The following is a 21,930-nucleotide window of genomic DNA, read 5'->3' as shown; positions in this document are numbered from 1 at the left end:
GATAGATAGATAGATAGATAGATAGATAGATAGATAGATAGATAGATAGATAGATAGATAGATAGATAGATAGATAGATAGATGTCTAGATAGATGTCTAGATAGATGTCTAGATAGATAGATAGATAGATAGATAGATAGATAGATAGATAGATAGATAGATAGATAGATAGATAGATAGATAGATAGATAGATAGATAGATAGATAGATAGATAGATAGATAGATAGATAGATAGATAGATAGATACTAGGCAGCAGCTAAGGTGGTATTTCTTGTTTTTTTCATGTGTTGTGAGTGAGTATAGTATAGAATCAGTTTTCTTAAAAGGGGGAAACCTAAATGTGGCTCTTTGGATCTACTTTTAGTTCATTTGGGAGTTTTTGTTCTTCTTCTGGGTCGCAGTGAGGGTCTCCAGCATTTCCTCTAGTTACAGTAGGGAGGTCTGCATTGCTTTGCACTGAGCTGTCATAGAGAAAGTTTGTATAGTACAGCCCATCTCTGGCCACTTTCCAGGTACACTTCTGTTTTAGTGTCCTTCAAAAGTCCAAAACTGACCATATCTGCTCCTGAAGTGCTCAAGGATCGTCAAGCCCGTTTCACTCTGAAAGCAATGCAGGATTCTGTACCACTGCTCAAACTTCTCTGCTGTGTAGTAAGTGTTTCTCTTACCCTGTTTAACAAGTGCAATTACATATATATATATATATATATATATATATATATATATATATATATATATATATATATATATATATATTGGTAGCAATACGATCACGAATTTAATTGACAGTTTGTTTGTTTGTTTTTTGTTGGTGTTTTTTTGCATTTAATGTTCAGTGGATATTCATCTTTCACTTTTTTTTAGTTAAAACATTTACAGAAGGTTTATTTTTACTTGTTCAAACAAGGTGTTTACCAAGATCCGTAGAAGCCATTTTTCTGGTATTTACATTACTTAACCCTCTTGTGTCAACAGACTCAGGCTGCGAGAACTTTTCTTTTCTCCTTCTCGTTTTTAATTCTACTACATTTGTTAATAAATGGCAACTTAATTAAACATCTAATCTCCTCATTTATCTACCTCACACTGATGGGCACATTATAGGCAAGAGTCACTGTTCTCTTAAGATGAGGGTCTCTATCAATTTTTGTTAGTAAACATTCAGTAAACAACTGCTTTTTGAAAACATATTACTCTGTTTTCTGCCATTATTTAAGTGACTTGTTTTTTTAACCACAGTAACAGTGCACATACTTAATTTTTTTATACTTTATTAATACTTTAGTTTAAGGGCAGATTCTTACTTTTAATTATAGTGGCTGAATATTAAGAAATTGGCTGTTTATTAGAATTATATTGTGCATAGTCTTATTCTACATCCCTGCTCAATCCCACTCAATACCTAAACATATGTAACATCTACCTAAATAACTATTAATATGCATCCAATAAGTTTAAGTTTATTGAGGTTTATTTATTTTAAACCAGGCTCATTCTGAAAATGTACCTCTATATAAATTTTTGTAGACAGCCAAATACGTCTCAGGACGGTAAGTTTTTTTTTTGTTGTTGCAGTTTTTGTTTTCACGAATCCACCAGAGGTCACTGTGTTTTTTCAGATCTTAAATTTCTCTCGTGAGTGCCATTCGCGCCTGCTCTTCTTGCGTAAATCCACCAGAGGCGGATTGACTAGAGGTGTTTGACTGACTGAATGACTGACTGACCCACCCTCCTCCTTCCCAAAACTCAACCAATAGTATTTTAAAAAGCACAGATTGACCCGCCCATCCCCTTCCCTAAACCCAAACGACAAATTTAAAAAGCAAATTTAAAAAAAGAAAAGTCCTCTCCTGATTTTTACCATGTTTTACCACATTCTCACCCTGTTATTTACTCATTTATTTTATTTTTTGGATTCTGTTTTTGTTTTACCTGCTTTCTGGAACTGTGAAAAGGAATAGCTTCATGCCGCTCCATAGCGTTCGTTTTAAAAACAAAATGCAGCCATACATACCTCTAGCTACAAAATTCCCAATCTCCAGAAATGTATATAGAGCTACGTTTTCAGAATGAGCCTATGTTGATTTGTTTTATTAATTTATTGAGTTTATTGAGGCAAAGGTCATAGTTAATGGTTTGTAATAGCGAGAATTGTACCTTAATATAAAGTGTGACCAAAAATGCTTATCTTACTGTACCTCAGTTTATGCTGAATACAGTGTTAGCCATTAATATATTATAATGAGACTTGGTTTTAGGTCTTCTGTCTGGACAAGCACAGGTGATTGATTCTCTCTATCTGTGTTTTGATGTGGTTTGAGCACAGTGTGTATTCTGTGTGTTAAATCACCCCAGACCAGGCCTGAGGCTCTTGCATGAGTATGTTGATGAGGACGGGAAGAGGCTTTCACAAACCAGAGCTAAACCTCATACGTCCCAGAGAATGTCACACTCTTGCTTCTCTTTCTTTATAGTCTTAACCAAATTCAACACTAGTTATTCACAAAAATATGTTTTATTTAACTATCAAAGACAAAAAAGGATATTCAGTAAAATAATTATATTTTAATTCAATTATCCCATAATGTGTCCTTAATTTGAATCAATTTTACATTTTGTTTTCTTAACCAAAAATATAAAAGACAATCATGCATTTGGATCCTTTTAGGCAGCCAAATCTGATAATTTTTTTTGTTTCTAGTTGAACATTTCCATATACAGCAGGAAAAATAAGTATTAAACATATCACCATTTTTCTCAGAAAATGTATTTCTAAGTGCTGTTGACTTGAAATTTTTACCGGATGTTGGTAACAACCAAAGAAATCCATATATGCAACTAAACTAATTGGAAGAATGAAGTTATGTGTAATAAAATAAAATGACACAATGAAAAAGTATTGAACACATGAAGAAATGGGAGGTGTAGAAAGGCAGTAAACACCCAGACAGCAGCTGAAATCTCAAAACTTAGTAATTCTTCATCAAACCTCTGCACTTCGTCATTGTAAATTAATTTCAGCTGCTTCAGTCCAACATCTACATTATCAGGATGATGAAGATGAAACCAGAGTGGAAATTTTAGCAAGACAATGATCAAAAACACAGCCAAGCAAACTCTTAAATGCTTTTAGAGAAAGAAAATCAAGCTGTAGAATGACCCAGCCAATCACGTGACTTGAATCCAATAAAAAATACAAAATAAAGATCATATTTGATAGACAAGACCCACAGAACCATCAAGATTTTTACACTCTGTTGAAGTCTGTGAAAAACTCACACCTGAGCAATGCATGTGACTTCATTCTCCATATGAGAAGCATCTTCAAGCTGTCATCACCGGAAAATGCTTTTACATAAAGTATTAAATACATTTCAGTAGTTCACTACTTCCTCCTTGTGTCATTCCATTGTTAATACAGATAACATTTTGGGGGGGGGGGGATTTTTTGTATTGTTTTTATTTGTATGTTTGTATTGTTTGGGTTTTCGCCAAAATCTGGTTCACTTCCATGACAACAGCTCCTTCAGAAATATTATTCCCAGGAAAAAACATGACGTGTTCAATACTTATTTTCGCCGCTGTAAATGCGAATACTTTCTTTTGTCGCAGTGCAATTATTGTTATAAAGAATGTAAATGATATTTGTTACCATGAAGTATACTGAGAATGTAAAGCCATGTCAGTCTGTATGGTTTATGAGGACGGTGACTCTCTTTCTTGTGTGACTGTTGCCCCTGACAACCACCGCTGCCATAATCACAGTCCAGGTTCAATGCCGGTCTGGCCATTAACACAAAACAGCTAATTCTCTTTGCAATGCAAACCAGCAGCGGCAGCCTCAACAAACAGCAGCAGCTGTATGAAAAGAAAAGTGAAGTTCAGAGAGCTCTGGAGCCCACGTGAGAAAGACAAACACAGGCTCTCATTTAGTCAAAGCACTGCCTTCAGCTCAATGGCCACTTGAGAGAAAGCGCTCTAACATTGCCTTGATTAAGACTGTACTTCTGCTATTAAGGCAAGGCGCTGCCGGTGAATAAAATTAACTCATAGTTATCACTATACTTCCCCAGTTAAATGATCACTTTTTTGTGTTTTACAAATTTTCTAAAATGTTATATTTAGATATGAAATGAGGCAGTCTTGTTCAGTTTGCATATCTGACTAGCATTTTTCTGAACTCTGAATTCTGAATTCTGAACAAATCTTATTTTATTTTTTTCAGCATAGGCTCGTTCTGAAAACGTAGCCCTATATACATTTCTGGAGATTGTTAATTATGTAACCAGAGCTACGTATGGCTGCATTTCATCTTTAAAACTAACGCTACGGTACGGTATGACACTGTTCCTGTTCTCAGTTACCAGCTGACCGCTTACCTCTGTATGGATGGCTTTTCCCCTGTTATCAGTTTGTCCGGTAGCTCAACATGTACGTTGTCGGACTTGAGATGCAGAGCGGAGTTGACCGCAACAATGGGGTTTGAGTCTGATAAAGAACGGTTCCAGGAAGAGGGTAACACAAAAACAAACGCTAAAGAATAAAATAAACAAGTAAATAACAGGGTGAGAATGTGGTAAAATCTGAAAACGTGGTAGAAATCAGGGGGCTTTTTCTGGATTGATTTTTAAAACACTGCGGTTGGGTTTAGGGAAGGGGGTGGGTGGGGATATCGGTCAGTTGGTCAGTCAGTAAGTCGGTCAGTTGACAGCGACCTCTGGTGGATTTATGTGAGAACAGCAGGTGCGAATGGCACTCACGAAAGAAATTTGAGATCTGAAAAAGAGTACACAGCGGCCTCTGGTGATTCGTGAAAACAAAAACTGCAAAAAAATGTGGCTCCTGGGACGTATTTTGCTTTCTCCAGAAATGTATATAACGGTACCAACACAGGCTCATTCTGAAAACGTAGCCCTACAGACGTTTCTGGAGACAGCGAATTACATAGCCAGAGGTACGCATGGCTGCATAAATTTTTTTTAAACAAACTGCATTGCACTGCATAAATTTTTTTTCAACAAATTGCATTGTTTTTATAAACAATTCCTTTTCGCGCTTACCAGCTGACCACTTACCTCTGTATGGACGGCATTCCGGCTGCAACCACTTTGTCCTGTTAGCGCGCCATCGGTAACGTCGGCAGACTTGAGACGCAGAGGGGAGTTGACCACGACGACGGGGTTGGAGTCCGGTGAAGGGGGAGGGTGGGTCAGTCGATCGTTCACTCAGTCAGTCAAAAAGTCAGTCAACATCGGCCTCCAGTGGGTTTACACGAGAACAGCTGGCGCGAATGGCTCTCGCGAGGGAAATTTGAGATCTCAAAAAGCGTACATAGCGGCCTCTCGTTGATTCGCAAAAACAAAAACTGCTGAAAAACGTGCCGCTAGGACATATTTCGTGGTCTCCAGAAACGCCTGTAGAGGTACGTTTTCAGAATGAGCCTGGGTTGAACGGTGCATAATCTGAATAAGCCTGGGTTTATTTTTTTACATTTTATAATGAAAGTTTTATATATAGAGCTTTACAGAAATTTGGGTATGTTTTTATCATACCGTAATATAAAAATATTTAGTTTAGTAGTAATCTTTTAACTAAAGGCGTATTGCCTGTCTGTTATTAAGATATTAACTATTTATCAGAACTTATAAAATATGATCTTATTCTTCATCCCTAATACCTAAACTCAACTACTACCTTTCGAACTATCAATAAGCAGGGAATTAATAGTTTGAGTTAAAGTCTAATTAATAGTTAAACAGATGATGGATGGATGGATGGATGGATGGATGGATGAATGTCCAGATGGATATCCAGATGGATAGATAGATGGATGGATGGATGGATGGATGGATGGATGTCCAGATGGATGTCCAGATGGATGGATAGATAGATAGATAGATGGATGGATAGATAGATAGATAGATAGATAGATAGATAGATAGATAGATAGATAGATGGATGGATGGATGGATGGATGGATGGATGGATGGATGGATGGATGGATGGATGGATGGATGGATGGATGGATGGATGGATAAGGGGTTGGAGTTTGCATGTTCTCCCCATGTTGATGTGGGTTTTCACTGGGTGCTCTGGTTTCCCCCACAAGTCCAAAGGCATGCGGTGTAGGTGAATTGAATAAACTAAGCTGGCCTTAGTGTATGTGTGTGAATGAGTGTGTATAGATGTTTATATTACACAGAGAGAAAAAATTGTCAAAAGTCAGAAAGCCCCTTGAGAAGCGAAGGCAATTCCCATACTGTATGCTAACTTTTAACTTCAATAAACTGAGTTGACAGATAAAATATATTCTCAACTAATTACATGGTTTCAGCCATGTGTTGACTCGTGCCATTAAATAGTCAGTATTGGGGGAAAGTGTACGTGTTTGCAGTGCACATCACAAAGTCTTGCAGAGGATGGAGAAATGATAGATTATTTTCACATCTGGGCTTTCATAACAAGACCGTGAGATATTGTCATGGCAACTGGGGATGAGTCTCACATACAGTATATTGTTGCTAATAAATGAGTGTAAAAATTATTATTAGACTCTAAAATTAACATTTAGCCACATCTGACTTGAGAAAATGTATACATATTTAAATATTTTCTACCTGCCATGTACAGTTGAAGTCAGAATTATTAACTCTTCTGTACATTTTTTCCCCCAATTTCTGTTTATCGGAAAGAAAAATTTTTTTTCAACACATTTCTAAACATAATAGTTTTCTGTCAACAAATTACATTACAAACAGCAAAAAAAGCCATAGTTTATGCATCACAATGACACAAGGATTTGTCATTCTGACTACACTGACACATTCATTGACAGAAATTTAGTTTTGAGAGATGAACTAAGGATTTGGAGCAAGACACTGGCTTTTGTGGGTAATCTATGGTGTTTTGCTATTTGTACGTGTTTTTTTTTTTAAGAAATGCACTTACTGTTTTACAAATTTCAGTTCTGATATGAGAAATGTACCAAAGTGAATGAGAAAAACTGTAAAAAAAAATAAATAAAAAAAAAAATATATATATATATATAATTCCAACAGTACATCTGAACTGACATCTGTGGCATTTTTAATTGTTTGCTTGTAAAACTAAAGACAATTTTGAACTAGAGACATATTTATGAATCATTCTCACAAGCACTAATATATCGATTTAATAGTCAGTGTGTACTGCTGCAGTAAACATAATTGATTTCAGCATTTATTGGCTTTATTGTGCTCATCAAACATATTTTGCTCTGTTCCAAGTATTTGAGATGCTTCTCCAGAGGATCCACATATTAACTTTCAGAGATGTGTGCCTGTATTTTCTCATATCAGTCTAATGATATTATTTGCCAACTAGAGATATTTTCCATGTTTTGCAGGGAATTATGCAGCAAATGATGGGTGACCCAAGTGACGATGACCTCAACCCTGCTTATCACGAATCCCCCTGTGCTCAGGAGAATCAGGTAGAAAAAGAAAAGAATTATGTAGCTATGTGGTTGCTATTGTCTTTTGGATGGTTGCCAGTGTGTTGCCAGTATACAGTCCAAAAGGCATTCCACATACTGTAGTTGCTAGGGTAAGCTGAGTGGTTTCTGTGTTGTTTTGTGTAGTTTGTAGTGTGTTGCTAGGCAGTTGCCAATATGTATTATTATAGATAGACCGACGGACGGACGGACAGACAGACAGACCGACAGATGGACGGATGTCTAGATAGATGGATGTCTAGATAGATGGATGTCTAGATAGATAGATGGATATTTAGACAGACAGACAGACAGACAGATAGATAGATAGATAGATAGATAGATAGATAGATAGATAGATAGATAGATAGATAGATAGATAGATAGATAGATAGATAGATAGATAGATAGATAGATAGATAGATAGATAGATAGATAGATAGATAGATAGATAGATAGATAGATAGATAGATAGATAGATAGATAGATAGATGACAGTAAAAACAGTGTTATTGGATGGATGGACTGATTGATTGACAGTATTATTGTGTTTACAGAATATATTATATTATATTATATTATATTATATTATATTATATTATATTATATTATATTATATTATATTATATTATATTATATTACTATATATTATTATAATTTAAATGTTCAGTTTAATGAATCCTTGCTAAATAAAAGTCTCAGTTTCTTTCAGATGAAATCTCTCTGACCTTTTAAGTTGTAGCATATCTAAAGTAGACTTCTCATAAGTTTTAAGACATACTTGTGAAGACATGCTTCATTTACACATTTCCTAACTAATGTTGCACATCAAGTAGTGTGATTTTTAAATGTCCTTATCAGTTAATTGCAAATCGATGCTCAAAAGAAGAAATCAGTGGAACATCAGTTTATCACTGCAACAGAATGGCTTTGAATCTGTTTTTCCAGAATTGTCAACTATGGAGACATGAATCAGCCAGCATCAGGGTGCTATCTTTATGCGCAGATAAAACACAGTTTACTTTGGACACAAATGTGTCACTCAGGGCATGCAGCGTCTCTTTGTGTCTGGAAGTCTCTTCACATTTGGCAGGCCTGGTTTGAGTAACCTCTGTTTTATTGTGGTTCATTTGAAAAGGTTTGAACCCTGCCATCCAAAACAAGCAGACTGAGACTTCTGAAAAGATGGTCTTCAATACATTTCCAGATGAATTCTGGTGCAGTTTGAGTGAAATAAGAATGCAAATCCATCAAATATGTAGCAGAGTCATCTAAATTAGCCAAAAATAGGAGATGATGTCAAAACATCCGGCCATGTTGTTCTGCTGAGGAGTTTCTGCTGACAGAGGAGTTTCTGCTTCTATTTTGACTCTTTCACAAGCTCTAAGCTGATTAAAAATACCATCATTACATTTTATGCAGAAACATGTTCAGCATAGTTTTGGATGTTCTGTCACAAAATCTATGCCATTTAACATTTTTGTATATGATTAGACTACACTGAAAAAAAATTTACTCTGAACCAACTTGAATTACAGAAATTTTTACAGCTTAATTTTTTATTTTTCCTCAAATTATAGTTTTGACTTGGTTGAAACTAAAAATGTTATTTAATACTAATCAAAATATTTATTCTGCCCAAGGAAAAAACAAATAAATTAATTAAAAAAAAAATATATATATATATATATATATATATATATATATATATATATATATATATATATATATATATATATATATATATATATATATATATATATATATATATATATACGCTACTTTAAAATTGTAATATGACTGGGACGCTGACAAAGGAAGTGCGGATGCAAATGTAGGGTTTATTAGTAGAATGGTCTGGCAAGCAATGGTCAACACAGAAACAAGTGTAAGGTCAATCCAGATTGGCGGTCAATAAACAGGCAGATAGTCAAAAGGCAAGCAGCAGAAAATGTAAACAAACAAACCGAGGGTCAAAACACAGCGAGTCAAGGGAAATGCATAGTAATGTCACAATGTTACACTGATGCGTGTGTATGCTGTTTTTAAAGTCCATGTAATCAGTCCTTGACAATACTCCGGCTATGTGTGTGTGCAATCAACGGAATCTGGAACAGCTGCGTGTGAGAGGTGCACGACTGGATCGGTAGTTCAATGGCAGATTTGTAGTTCTATGGTTATCTGCGTGTTTACCAACGAATTGTAGCCGCTAGATCGCTGGTGATCATAACAAAAATTTTGTTTTTATAGAGACCATGAATTGTTTGAGTTACTTCGGTTTAACTTTGGAAGAAAAAAAATCTTACTATAAAAATCAAATTACAGTAGGACTTTGGATTAAAAGGCTATGCTTTTGCCATTCATCCATCTATCTATCCATCCATCCATCCATGAACATGAAAAACATATTTTTTTTCAAATATTTATTTTTGTTTTCATCACATTTTGTTCTTACAGAAAAAAGGTGTTATGTTCATGTGACAAAATTTGGCATAAACAGACCATTTATTTTTTTTTTTTTTTATTTTGAAAACAAAAACTAGAAAACCAATTCTATGTGGGTACACGGACCATCAGGACATCTGACTTGCCTTAATTCAAATCATTTTCCATTTTTGGTATGGATCAAACTAACAATAGAAAAGAAATACAAATGTAGAAATAAAAACGTATTTATGTTTTGATTTCAGCTGATTTGAATGTTATCACTCGATTGAATGGGCATTATCAGTTGTTATCAGCTGATTGATATGGGCCAGTACGGCCTTCTGCGCCCACTGGTAGGCTCAGAAGGCTGTTATCATCCATCCACATGGTTAATCAGCTATAGATCACACACAGCTGTGGCCTTAAGTTAACAAGAATTATTTATATTATTTATTACATTTCCCATTAATTGTATTTTATTAACCTCTACCCCTATCCTAAACACAACCATCACAGTAATGTAAAAACAGATCTGAATCTTGACACTTCTCTATTAGTATAGCTGATTAACCACGTGGATGGATGACGTTATGTATTTTTTCAATAATAATACAATAATAATACAATAATAATATAATAATAACAATAATACAAAAGAAAAGTTTTTTTATTTGAAGTAGTGAGTTTTTCTTTGTGTTGTTGTGTATGTCTTTTTTTTGTTGTGGTTCTCTTCTATCCTCCTCTATCCGCTGTCTTTCTGACAGGTTTCATTATGAGCTCACATGTGCGGTAAATCAGGTGTCGACATGTGGAAGCTTGCCAGCGTGTTGGTAAAGTCCTTTTAAACCGGACTGGAAGATCATTCTGAGAGTCTCTTCTCTCCTGGCTTGGTTTGTTTATTTGTGAAAAAATGTTGTTTGCTGGGCAATAATGTTGAATTTAATGCTGAGTGTTGACTATTATTGAGCTCAATATACAGAGACGCATGACGTGCCTTTTTGTTTTATTAAGTTTTCTCATGTTTTGTGGTTAGTAGGGAGGTAAGTGAACTTTGTTTAATTTGTTTTCATTTCTGTGCAGGTAAGATGGTTTTTTTGTTGTTGTTGAGTTTTTTGTTTGTTATTTTGGCTTTACCTCCGCAAGATTTTTATGTCTCCTTTAAAGGTCAATGTCAAATAATTTTGACTTTACGTTATTTCTTTGGTCAGTCGTCTTTGTTGTTGTTTTCTTTTGAACAGGAGATGAGACTCCTGGCTCCTCATTCATTTTAGAGTTGTCCTATTTAATTGAATTTTATTTTATTTATTGTGATGGGTCTGGCTTGCTTTGTGGAGCTGTGCAAAGTTTAGAAAATGTAACAGATGATAACAGCCTCCTGAGCCTACTAGTGAGTGCAGAAGGCCCCTATTGGCCCATATCTATCAGCTGATAACCGCTGATAACGCCCATTCAATCGAGTGACAACATTGAAAACGGGTGTTGATTTTAGGATTGGTAAAAGTCATGTATATTTAAATCATGAATCATAAACTATAATATATGTATATTTATGTTTAATCTTCAAGGATGAAGATGTGGGAAAAGGAGCCAATGTTGCTGTCTTTGAAACTGTCCCAGTGGAGGAGAAAGCGAAAGCAGTGAAGACTGACACAGAGCAGAATATGATGTCATTTTCTTTGTCACCTGTTGATATGAGTGTGCCAATGGCATTTCCATATTCAGAAACACTCATATGTGAACCTCTGAAAAAATCACCTAACACAGACACAGAAAAAGCGAAGTCCTTTGCTGATTCTGTAAAATCTGATTTGATGGAAACCTCTGGATTTGACCAAGAGAAAGCAGGTGGAGATGGGAGGAAAGCAAAGAAGACTTTAATTTCATATCTCACAGTCCAGCCCAAAAAAATGACTCAATCGCCTGTTTTTCCAGAGACCACAGACAAGCTTGACGCTCAAAGCAAACCTCAAAGCATGAGCATGAGAAATGCAGATTCAATGGCAGACAGTACTGAGCCCTTGCCAACATCATTGGTTTCAAGCACAACAGAGATTAACATTTCAATGAACACAAAGCCAACAGAAACATCTAGAAGAAACGCAGCCGATACTTTAGATGATGCATCACAGACGAAATCCATTGAGTATCCAGTCACTGCAGCAGCTCAAAACCTGACCAGCACCTCAATCGATAAAGTAAAGTCACAGGAGGAAACTAAAGAAATCAGAGCAACTAGTCGACCCACAACAACAGGGCAAACGCAACCCGTGGCAATTACTCCGCAAATGCCGTTTCATCAGTCTGGAAGTCCCAAGACTACGGGAAAGAAAACTAGTGGTGCCCTGATAAGAGGAGAAGAGCGAAAAGATCAAGAGACAACAGATTCAGACACGACTCCACAGATTAGACTGGAGGATCTCAGATATACAAGTGAACAAAAAACACCTGTGAACAGAGAATCAGAGTCTGATGATTGTTTTTTGGGGGATATTTTTACCTGTTTGGAACGTCTTACCACTGTGGTAAATACTACAGCAGAGACTAACTGTAAGTTTCAAAACAAAAAATACTTTTGTTCATTCTAGAATCCTGTTTTTAAAAAATGAAATATAAAACCATATGTTGATTCCCCTCGTTCGCGTGGGTTTCCTCAAGGTGCTCCGGTTTCCCCCACAGTCCAAAGACATGCGATACAGGTGAATTGGGTAGGCCAAACTGTCCGTAGTGTATGAGTGTGAATGAGTGTGTATGGATGTTTCCCAGAGATGGGTTGCAGCTGGAAGGGCATCCGCTGTGTAAAACATATGCTAAATAAGTTGGCAGTTCATCCCCAGATTAATAAAGGGACTAAGCCGAAAAGAAAATGAATGAATGAATTATTATTAAGTAGGATATTGTTTATTTATTTATTTATTTATTTATTTATTAAGTAGGATTTAAAAAAAATTTCTTAATAAATAGCCTACTGTAAATTAGGCCTACAACCATTAACGAATTATATGATTTATATATGAGATTAGAATACATGTTAGCTAAGTAATTCAATATGGATTATTCTCAATGATATTTGTAAAGGAAACATATATACTGTAGGTCATATATGTGTCATATACATATAGTTCAATTCATATGGAAATATATTTTTTTAAATGCATGTGTGTGTAAAACAATCGAAGTAGTTACAAAAGAAGTAGTTACTCCACCCCGTTTGGAGCATTATTATTGACGTTTTATTTTGTAACTAACGTGGTTCAAACAACAGATCTGTGGCAAAGCAAATACGGTTTTGGGAAACACTCATCACCCCATCGTTCTTTTCCCATATGATGCATCGTACTATGAAAGTTCAGCCGCGAGTTATGTCATTATTTGGGAAACGCAACCCTGATCGATTTGCCGGAGATCGGTATCGACCTATAATCACATTTTATGACTCGATCAGTACTCACTAATCTGGCTGATCACATAAACCAAACGCAAATCTTCGTTTATGGGTTTACAAGCAGAGGAAGATGCATTTTTACTTCTTATGCGTCAAATATGCAGTTCAAACCTTTTCTTTATTGAGGCATGAGGAATTATTCTTCCATCATTTGCAATGTTTCCAAACTGTATTATTAGTCATTTTTCTTACCCTTTTCTTTTCTTTTTTATCTATTATTTTCTGTAAACTGCTTCTGATCATGACGTGTTCACACTAAATGGTTATACGAGATGTGTTTAAGGGATTATTTGCAACATCCTTCATTTATTCTCTTAGGAAAGGAGAGATCTCCATGTAAATATCATACTTAGTGGGAAAATATGCTTTATGCAATGTTACAGTTATATAAAGCTTGAAGCATCAGAATCAGTACTCGGTATCTGAACATTTCTGATCGGAGCATCCCTACTTTATTTCCTAAATTTAAAGACAATAATAATACATAATATTTCAATAAGTAATACAATGATAATTGCTTAAATGTACAATTGTATTGCTTTTTATTTGATTAATATTACAGTTTATTAATAGTTTGCTATATATAATTTTTTTTATGCAATGGCCGAAATAAGTATTGAACACGTCATGTTTTTTCCGAGTAATAATATTTCTAATGGAGCTGTTGACATGGAATTGAAGATTGTGGGTAAAACCAGGAGGAAGTACTGAACTATACTGAAATGTATTTAATACTTTATCTAAAAGGCTTTTCTGGTGATGGCAGCTTAAAGATATCTCTCATATGGAGAATGAAATCACATGCATTGCTCAGGTGTGAGTTTTTTCCGCAGACTTCCCCAGAGTGTACAAGTCTTGATGGTTCTGTGGGTCTCATCTATCAAATCTGAGCTTAATTTTGTATTTTATATTGGCTGGGCCATTCCACAGCTTGTTCTTTTTCCCTCTGAAAGCATTTAAGAGTTTCCTTTGCTGTGTTTTGGATCATTGTCTTGCTGAAATGTCCACACTGGTTTCATCTACATCATCCTGATAATGTAGATGTTGCAGTGAAGCAACGAGTATTACATTACAATGACGAAGGGCAGAGGCTTGCTAAAAAACTACTGAAATTTGAGATTTCAGCTGCTGTCTGGGCTTTCACTGCCTTTCTACACCTCCCTTTATTCATGTGTTCGATACTTTTTCCCTGCGTCATTTCATTTTACTAAATATAACTTCACTTGTAAACTAATTAGATATGTTTTCTTCACATTTCTGGATTTCTTTTGTTGTTACCAACATCCAGTGAAAATTTCAAGTCAACTTCACCTTTAGAAATATGTTTTCTGAGAAAAATGGTGGCATATTCAATACTTATTTACCCCACTGTAGTTTTTAAGAACAGCACATAAACAATACAAAATAGTCTCATGAATTAATTTGCTAAATGTATTCATTTATTTGTCAATCATTTATCATGTTTTCCCCCTCAGCCCCTCAGTTGCACAGAAGCATACCCAGAGAAGAAGGACCGTTGCGTCAATCAGGCCTCAGAGGTCCAAGGGTATGAAACACACTTATCTCTCTTATAATACATTCATTTCGTTTTATTCACATTAGTATTGGTTGCTGAAATAACTTTGTGATGATACATCACCTCGCATTTACCTCACAATAGTGTTTTTCAGTGTCTGCCACATATATTCTAATACACTGACAGAGTAACATGTCTATTCTGCTTTTAAAAGTGAGCGAAAAGCGCCATTTTAGAGAAGGTTAGAGAGAATTATTACTCTTTTCTTAGGATACTATCATATATTAACCTTGAATGCAGTGCATCAATACAACCAGATGATTGTTGAAGAGAAATCCTCTTCTCCTTGCTCCTATACTGTGTTTCTCACCCACATGGTCATCTCTGGCCTATTGCTAGCCTTTATAGGAAATTGAGTTTGCAGAGGCATTATTCAATTAAGTGTGGAGCATTGGAGAAGGAGGGTCATTTACCTCTAGTGAATGGAGCTTATGAACAAGAACTGACTCATTCGGTGACATTGAGAGAGAAATATCATCCTGAATAGGGGAAGAGGGTTGCAGAAATTATTTTATAATGGCAGTGCTTGAAACGGAGAGAGAGCAAGAGAGAGTAGCAGTTATGATACGCACTATTTGTGAACTACTTATTGTGTTAAGTTCGTGTACGTTAAGCTGCTGAGCTGTTTATTTATTGCATCTGTGTTATGCAAATTCTAGAATGCTTTAGCAATGTCGCAATACTTTGCAGTACATCACTGATGAGAGAGAGAGAGAGAGAGAGAGAGAGAGAGAGAGAGAGAGAGAGAGAGAGAGAGAGAGAGAGAGATACAGTATGTAGTGATCTAATGTTGCAGTACCCATTAGTTGAGCACTTACGCCCTCCTGTGGTAGAAGAGTGAACTATGAAATGTAAACAAAGCTTGAGATGATGAAACTTTTGAGATGATGGGTGGATGGTTTGACATATTATATTATATTATATTATATTATATTATATTATATTATATTATATTATATTATATTATATTATATTATATTATATTATATTATATTATATTATATTATATTATATTATATTATATTATATTATATTATATTATTACCATGTCTTATTTTAGGGATATCCAGGGATTTTCCATTAATGTGAAAGGCAAATCAAAAGTCAAATCTGTTAAGCAAACCTTTTTGGACTGTTCAGGCATTCAACGGGATGACAAGCATGGCTGGCAAAATCCTAGGATCTAAGCAAAAATTAAGAGAAGAATTGTATTACAGCAGTGCGGAGGCTATATGTGATGATGGAATGCACCCTTGAAATCAGGCCCTTAGATTGTTGCCTTCCGGAGGATGCCGTTATACAGTGAAGGCAACTAAAGTAAACCTTTGTGCCATATGCAATTAATTTTTTGAATAAGGATTAGAACTATAATGTTTCAGGAGCGGTGACAGAATATAGTATTTAAGTATCATGTAACCTGTGATTGTGTCATGTAAATGTATTGCTTGTGTATGTGATGCGAGACAAAGAACTTTAAATTTGTCCAAATTAAGTGCTTTACAATGCACAATAATAATCAAAAAATACATTTTGATATAATTTCATTATAAAATATCCTCACCGAACATGATTTTACTTAATTTTCTAATGATATTTGGCATAAAAGAATAATACAATGACCCATGCAATGTTTTTTAGAAACTACCGAAGTTTATATTATATTATATTATATTATATTATATTATATTATATTATATTATATTATATTATATTATATTATATTATATTATTACCATGTCTCATTTTAGGGATATCCAGGTCCACCTGGTTTACCAGGCCAACCGGGTGACAAAGGAGATAAAGTATGTATTAATTGTACATTAATTGCATTTACATTATTATATGCTATTATTTTATATCACAATATATTTTATTTTGTAAAATCAAAATCTTGCTATTTTAATTATTTAGTTATTAGTCAGAAGAATAAATACTTATTTGTGTGTCACACAGGGTTATGCAGGAGTGATGGGCCGAACAGGCCAGACAGGGTACAGGGGACCAATCGGGCCTCCCGGCATGCCTGCTATCATCGTCTGGTACTCGTCAGAGGAAGAATGGCAAGCGTTTAAGGTGTGTGACAACAATATTACTCATTTGAAGTCATTTTACATTTTGATATCTTGCTGATATTTAGTCTGAAAACAAACATAACTGATTCTGTGAACAGCTGATATTCAAATGCTGCCTGCAGGCATACATGCTTACTCTTCTACTCATGCTTACTACTCAGTTTTTCACTTGGTTTGCAGAGCAAGAAATTTTACAAAAAACTAGTGTCACTGTGGCCGGTGAGATATTCTGCATTCAACATTTAACTACCACTGCCAGCAATAATTAAGATACTCTTTTCAAGTTTGAAATACAACTTTTTTCTTTAGAGAGTAAAAGGATTACCAGGACCAATGGGACCACCGGGAGATGCTGGACCACCTGTAAGTGAAAAAAAAAAATTATGTGCATATCATCTCCCTATAATTTCAACATAGATGTATATTTTAATAACTTTTTAGATACTTTCTTTTTCTCAAACCCCTTGTAAAAACTTACATGTGTCTATACATGCAGTGTTGGTGGTCCTCCAGATATGTGATTGAGAAACACTGACATATAAGGTTTTAACTGGGGTTATATGCTATGTTATATCCTGCATATGATATTTATACATTTTTACTGTTTCTTATACCTGTTTTTAGGGCCCTTCTGGAGTTTCAGGCAAGCAAGGGAGGAAGGGAAAGCAAGGGAAACTCGTAGGTATCTCCTCTTTTTATCACATAATCATCAAATGAATGCTACATTACTGTTATATCAAAAAAATACACAATGTGGAGTTTAATAAAAGTGTGATCTAACAAAGTGGAGACATCAGATCTATAAATGTTTGACAGCCTCAATCGGTCAACAAGAGTCACATTGTTCCACTGATTCAGAAGCACAACCATACTGTTTGACTCATGCAAACTTGTTGCCAGTCATAAGAACAGTTTAAGCTTTGGCATCCAAGGAACAGTGCGATTCAGATGACATTGATCTGAACTTCTGCCGCCTGCCTCACCATGCATTCTCACATATTCACAAGCTTTTTTTTTTTGGATAAGAAGAGATTACTTCAGAAATAATGTCTTTTTTTTTAAGGAGTGTTATGCCCCTGGCTCACAAGCATGTAACAAAAAGAGGGACACCCAAGAAAGCCAAAATTATAGATTATTTATGCAAGAAACATTTCATGTATGCAATGGGACACAAATTAAAGCAAAAATATGTATATGTAGAAGTCAGGAATCAATAAAATTTGTAATGTAGGATTTTGGATGTACAAAAGTAATTCAAAATAACAAAACAAGAAAGAGAGTCCAGTCAAACGAAGCAACCAACTTCAAAATGCCAGCCATGCGATTTAATAAGGGTCCGAAGAAGTATATGACCAGTGTTTTCCATAGCAATTAGGTTTGAAGGCGGAGTCATCCCTTAATCTCGACCACAGGAACTCCTATAGGATGACATAAGGAGATAGTAACTGTATTTATCATGTATATTTTCAAATTGGTTTTTGAAACTTCTCAAACCTTTCACATTTACAAATAGCTACATTTTGCATTATGTTAAAGGTGATGTCCAGCATAATAGGGGCACTTCAACATTAATAAATGTTCTTAACCTTACTTATTTTTTTATGATGTTAGGGTTTTGGTATCTGTCAAGTACTATATGTGATTGCTTCTTCTGTCAAAGTTGTACAGTCTGTCAAAGCACTAATAGTTCACTCTAAACTATTTTAAGAGATTATTTGTTTCCCTGATTATTCCTTAAGAATCTTAAAAGTTCAAATGAATTATTTGTATATTATGAAAATGTAGACCTCTAGTATTTATCAAATAATAATAAAGAGACTGTACGAAATGTGTCATTTGACTAGGGGAGAAAAGGACCAATTGGAATGCCAGGGCCACCAGGGAGAGCAGGACCGGAGGGCACAGCTGGAAAGGATGGGGAAACAGGCCCACCAGGACCACCTGGGGAAGATGTAAGGCTTATGGGAATTTAAATACTCCATGTAGCATCTTTTCAAAGTGTTTGCTTATTAATTTGTATTAAAGTTCACACAAGAAATGCAAAAATTATTTTTAATTTAGTCACCCCACAGGCCATGCAAGTGCATTTGTTTTCAGTAGAACATTAATGAAATTGTGGCCCTTGGTGTTTTATAAATGTTCATAAATTAAAACAAAAACAGGAAGAGTCTACATAGAGCTTAGTTCCACACAATAGATTTGTGTTGGGACAACATGAAGGAATTAAAGTTAACGTTCTAGTTTTTACCAATTTAAGTGGATCTAACATAAAACAATTGAGTTGCCCAACAAAACAAGAATTGTTTCAGTTCATTTTAAATAAGTAAACTTTTTTTTGAGTGTAGAAAAAGTGAAGAGATTATTTGCAAAACCAGATAACCCAATTTTTCTGTAATTTTCAGAAATTATGTTTTTAAAAAAGCTCAATCTTTACAAACGATCTCTTCAAATAAAAACAGTGTTGCTACACTTTTGTAGATACTTTCACTCAGAAATTGGATAAAAGGTAAAAATGTTTTAAATAATGTTCATTTTCTTACCAAGACTGATCATTTCACATCACAAGAATTCAGTATATAGCCAGGAGCCATGAGTATTGATTTTTGCGTTGTCTGTATGTATTTTCTTAAATCTCAAAATGACGATAGCCATTGACTTGCATTTTATAAATCACAAGTGACCACATATTCAACTAGAACTCCTCTTTACTGTTTTGCTGAGGAAATATAATTACCTACTGTACATCTGACCTGAGGGTCATAGGCTCATTCTGAAAACGTAGCCCTATATACATTTCTGGCAGTATGACAGCTTTCCGTTTTGCGCTTACCAGCTGACCACTTACCCCATATAGATGGCTTTCCCGCGGTTAGTTTGTCCAGTTAGCCATATACGTCGGCGGACTTGAGACGCCAAGAGAATTTGACCATACTGACGGGGTTCGAGTCTGGTGAAGAACGGTTCCATAAAGCGATTAAGACAAAAACAGAATAAAAAATAAACATGTAAATATCAAGGTGAGAATGTGGTAAAATCTGAAAATGTGGTAAAAAATCATGCAAGGGCTTTTCTTTTTCTGCATTGCTTTTGAAAATTGTTGGTTGGGTTTGGGAAGTGGGTGGGTGGGTCAATCAAACTAATTGGTTAGGTTTAAGGAAAGAGGAAGGTGTGTCAGTCGATCGGTCATGTCAGTCATTCAGTAAGTCAGTCAGTCGACAGCGGCCTCTGGTGGGTTTACGCAAGAACAGCAAGCGCAAATGGCACTTGCGAGAGAAATTTGAGATCTCAAAAAGCGCACACAGCAGCCACTGGTGGATTCACAAAAACAAAAACTGTACAAAACGTTGCTCCTGGGATGTATTTGGTGGTCTGTAGAAATGTATATAGTGGTACGTTTTCAGAATGAGCCTGGGTTGACTATAAGGGTTTTCATGTTAAACGCAATTCTATACTGTATTTGTACAGGTTTTTGTGAGTGTATGTTTTTTCTGTAGGGCCCAAAAGGTTATAATGGAGAGAAGGGCAATAAAGGGGAGCTGGGTGAGTGGGTAAGTATGACCAGGCTTTTTCTATAGATAATTTCATAATAAGGCAGTAAATGTGCCTTTGAAATTCCAGTGAAAGCTTCAGTTTTATAACGAATTTGAACTTTCGCCATGTGTCATGTTCTGCCATTTCTCAGCCATTTTATCTGGGGAATATTTTGACTAATTGAATTATGTTTTCAGAGTACTCTTACTAAACAAATTACATGATAATACAATCAATTCTGTTGAACATCCACATGTACCTAGCCATAACGTAAGCATAAAATCCCTTAGGGTGTTTATCGACAAATCAGCTGTAAAGCAAAATAAGCAATTGATCCTTTTGCGCAGCATATTGCTCTATTCCAATTTAAGGAAAGTGTAACTGATGTGTTTAGGGTGATCTTGGTGAGATAGGACCTCAGGGAGTCAAAGGAATCGAAGGAGAGAAGGTACTGTACAAAGCTTCTTCTGCTTTTCAGATCTCCACTATAAGCGCATATGATAATATTGACCGGTCAACTCTGTTTTATTAGGGAAAGAAAGGAGAGAAGGGTCTGGCTGGGGTAATAGGATATAATGTGAGTAGTAAAAGAATGCTTTTGATTGTTTCTGATTTACTTACAAGAATTGTATTCCTCTGTCTGTACACCACTTTTACAGAGCATCATTATTCTGCTGTCAACTTAGGTTTTTTATAAAGTTTTTGAAAGAAAACTCATTTATTTCATCAAAATACATTAAAAGCTATTGTAAAATATCATTATAGTTTAAAATTATATATAGTTATTAATGTAATTGTCAAGTTAAATTTTCTTTAGTCATTACTGCAGCCCTCACGAGATCATTCATGATGCTTTCTGGATATTTGGTGCTCAAAGAAGTCATATTATTATTATAATTAATATTAAAGGGGACATACTACAAGATGTAAAATAAGTCTCTGATGTCTCTAGAGTATTTATGCGAAGTTTCAGCTCAAAACACCTCCCAAATATTTTTTTATAACACTTTGAAAAAGCCCCTTGTAGGCGAGATCCAAATTGTACCGTTTTAGTGACTTTAAATTCAAATGAGATTGCACTCTTTTTAAAATGAGGCGGAGCTACAAATGCCTTTTATAAACTCGACATTTATTATCCTCTCAGTTGCGGACATTGTCCTTAGCAGGTACAGTGTGAAAACTTTAATGCTGCATTCACACCAGACAAGGATGAAATGTGAAGCGTGAGTGATTTACATGTTAAATTGTTGAGCATTTTGTGCTTAACACGCAAAACGCTCGAGTTGGAAAATCTGAACTTCCGTGGACATTTGCACCACATTATCCAATCAGGAGCTTGCTCTTGTAGGGGCATGATTATGGCGTAGTGCCTGTTGTTGGTGTCCTGAGGGGAAATCCTCTTGCTGAC

The 21,930-nt window shown here is 35.3% G+C and overlaps 1 protein-coding gene across 1 annotated transcript in view; it reads left to right on the top strand.

Annotated features, from left to right (window-relative positions):
• Positions 1–578: 578 nt before the first annotated feature.
• LOC130233248 (collagen alpha-1(XXVII) chain-like) overlaps positions 579–21,930 on the top strand; it is a 24,401-nt gene continuing 3,049 nt past the window's right edge. Inside the window, exons 1-13 of the mRNA XM_056463201.1 lie at positions 579–654; positions 7,388–7,474; positions 11,467–12,448; positions 14,819–14,889; positions 16,668–16,721; positions 16,873–16,992; positions 17,172–17,210; positions 17,301–17,354; positions 17,616–17,669; positions 18,836–18,943; positions 20,486–20,539; positions 20,917–20,970; positions 21,055–21,099. Of these exons, the coding sequence (XP_056319176.1) occupies positions 613–654; positions 7,388–7,474; positions 11,467–12,448; positions 14,819–14,889; positions 16,668–16,721; positions 16,873–16,992; positions 17,172–17,210; positions 17,301–17,354; positions 17,616–17,669; positions 18,836–18,943; positions 20,486–20,539; positions 20,917–20,970; positions 21,055–21,099 (1,764 nt within the window). The 5' untranslated portion in view covers positions 579–612. The remainder of the gene's footprint in view (positions 655–7,387; positions 7,475–11,466; positions 12,449–14,818; positions 14,890–16,667; positions 16,722–16,872; positions 16,993–17,171; positions 17,211–17,300; positions 17,355–17,615; positions 17,670–18,835; positions 18,944–20,485; positions 20,540–20,916; positions 20,971–21,054; positions 21,100–21,930) is intronic.

Source organism: Danio aesculapii, chromosome 8 (assembly GCF_903798145.1).
Source record: "Danio aesculapii chromosome 8, fDanAes4.1, whole genome shotgun sequence".
Classification (NCBI taxonomy): Eukaryota; Metazoa; Chordata; class Actinopteri; order Cypriniformes; family Danionidae; genus Danio; species Danio aesculapii.
The sequence above is the reverse complement of the archived record's forward strand: the minus strand, read 5'-3'. Positions and strand labels throughout refer to the sequence as shown.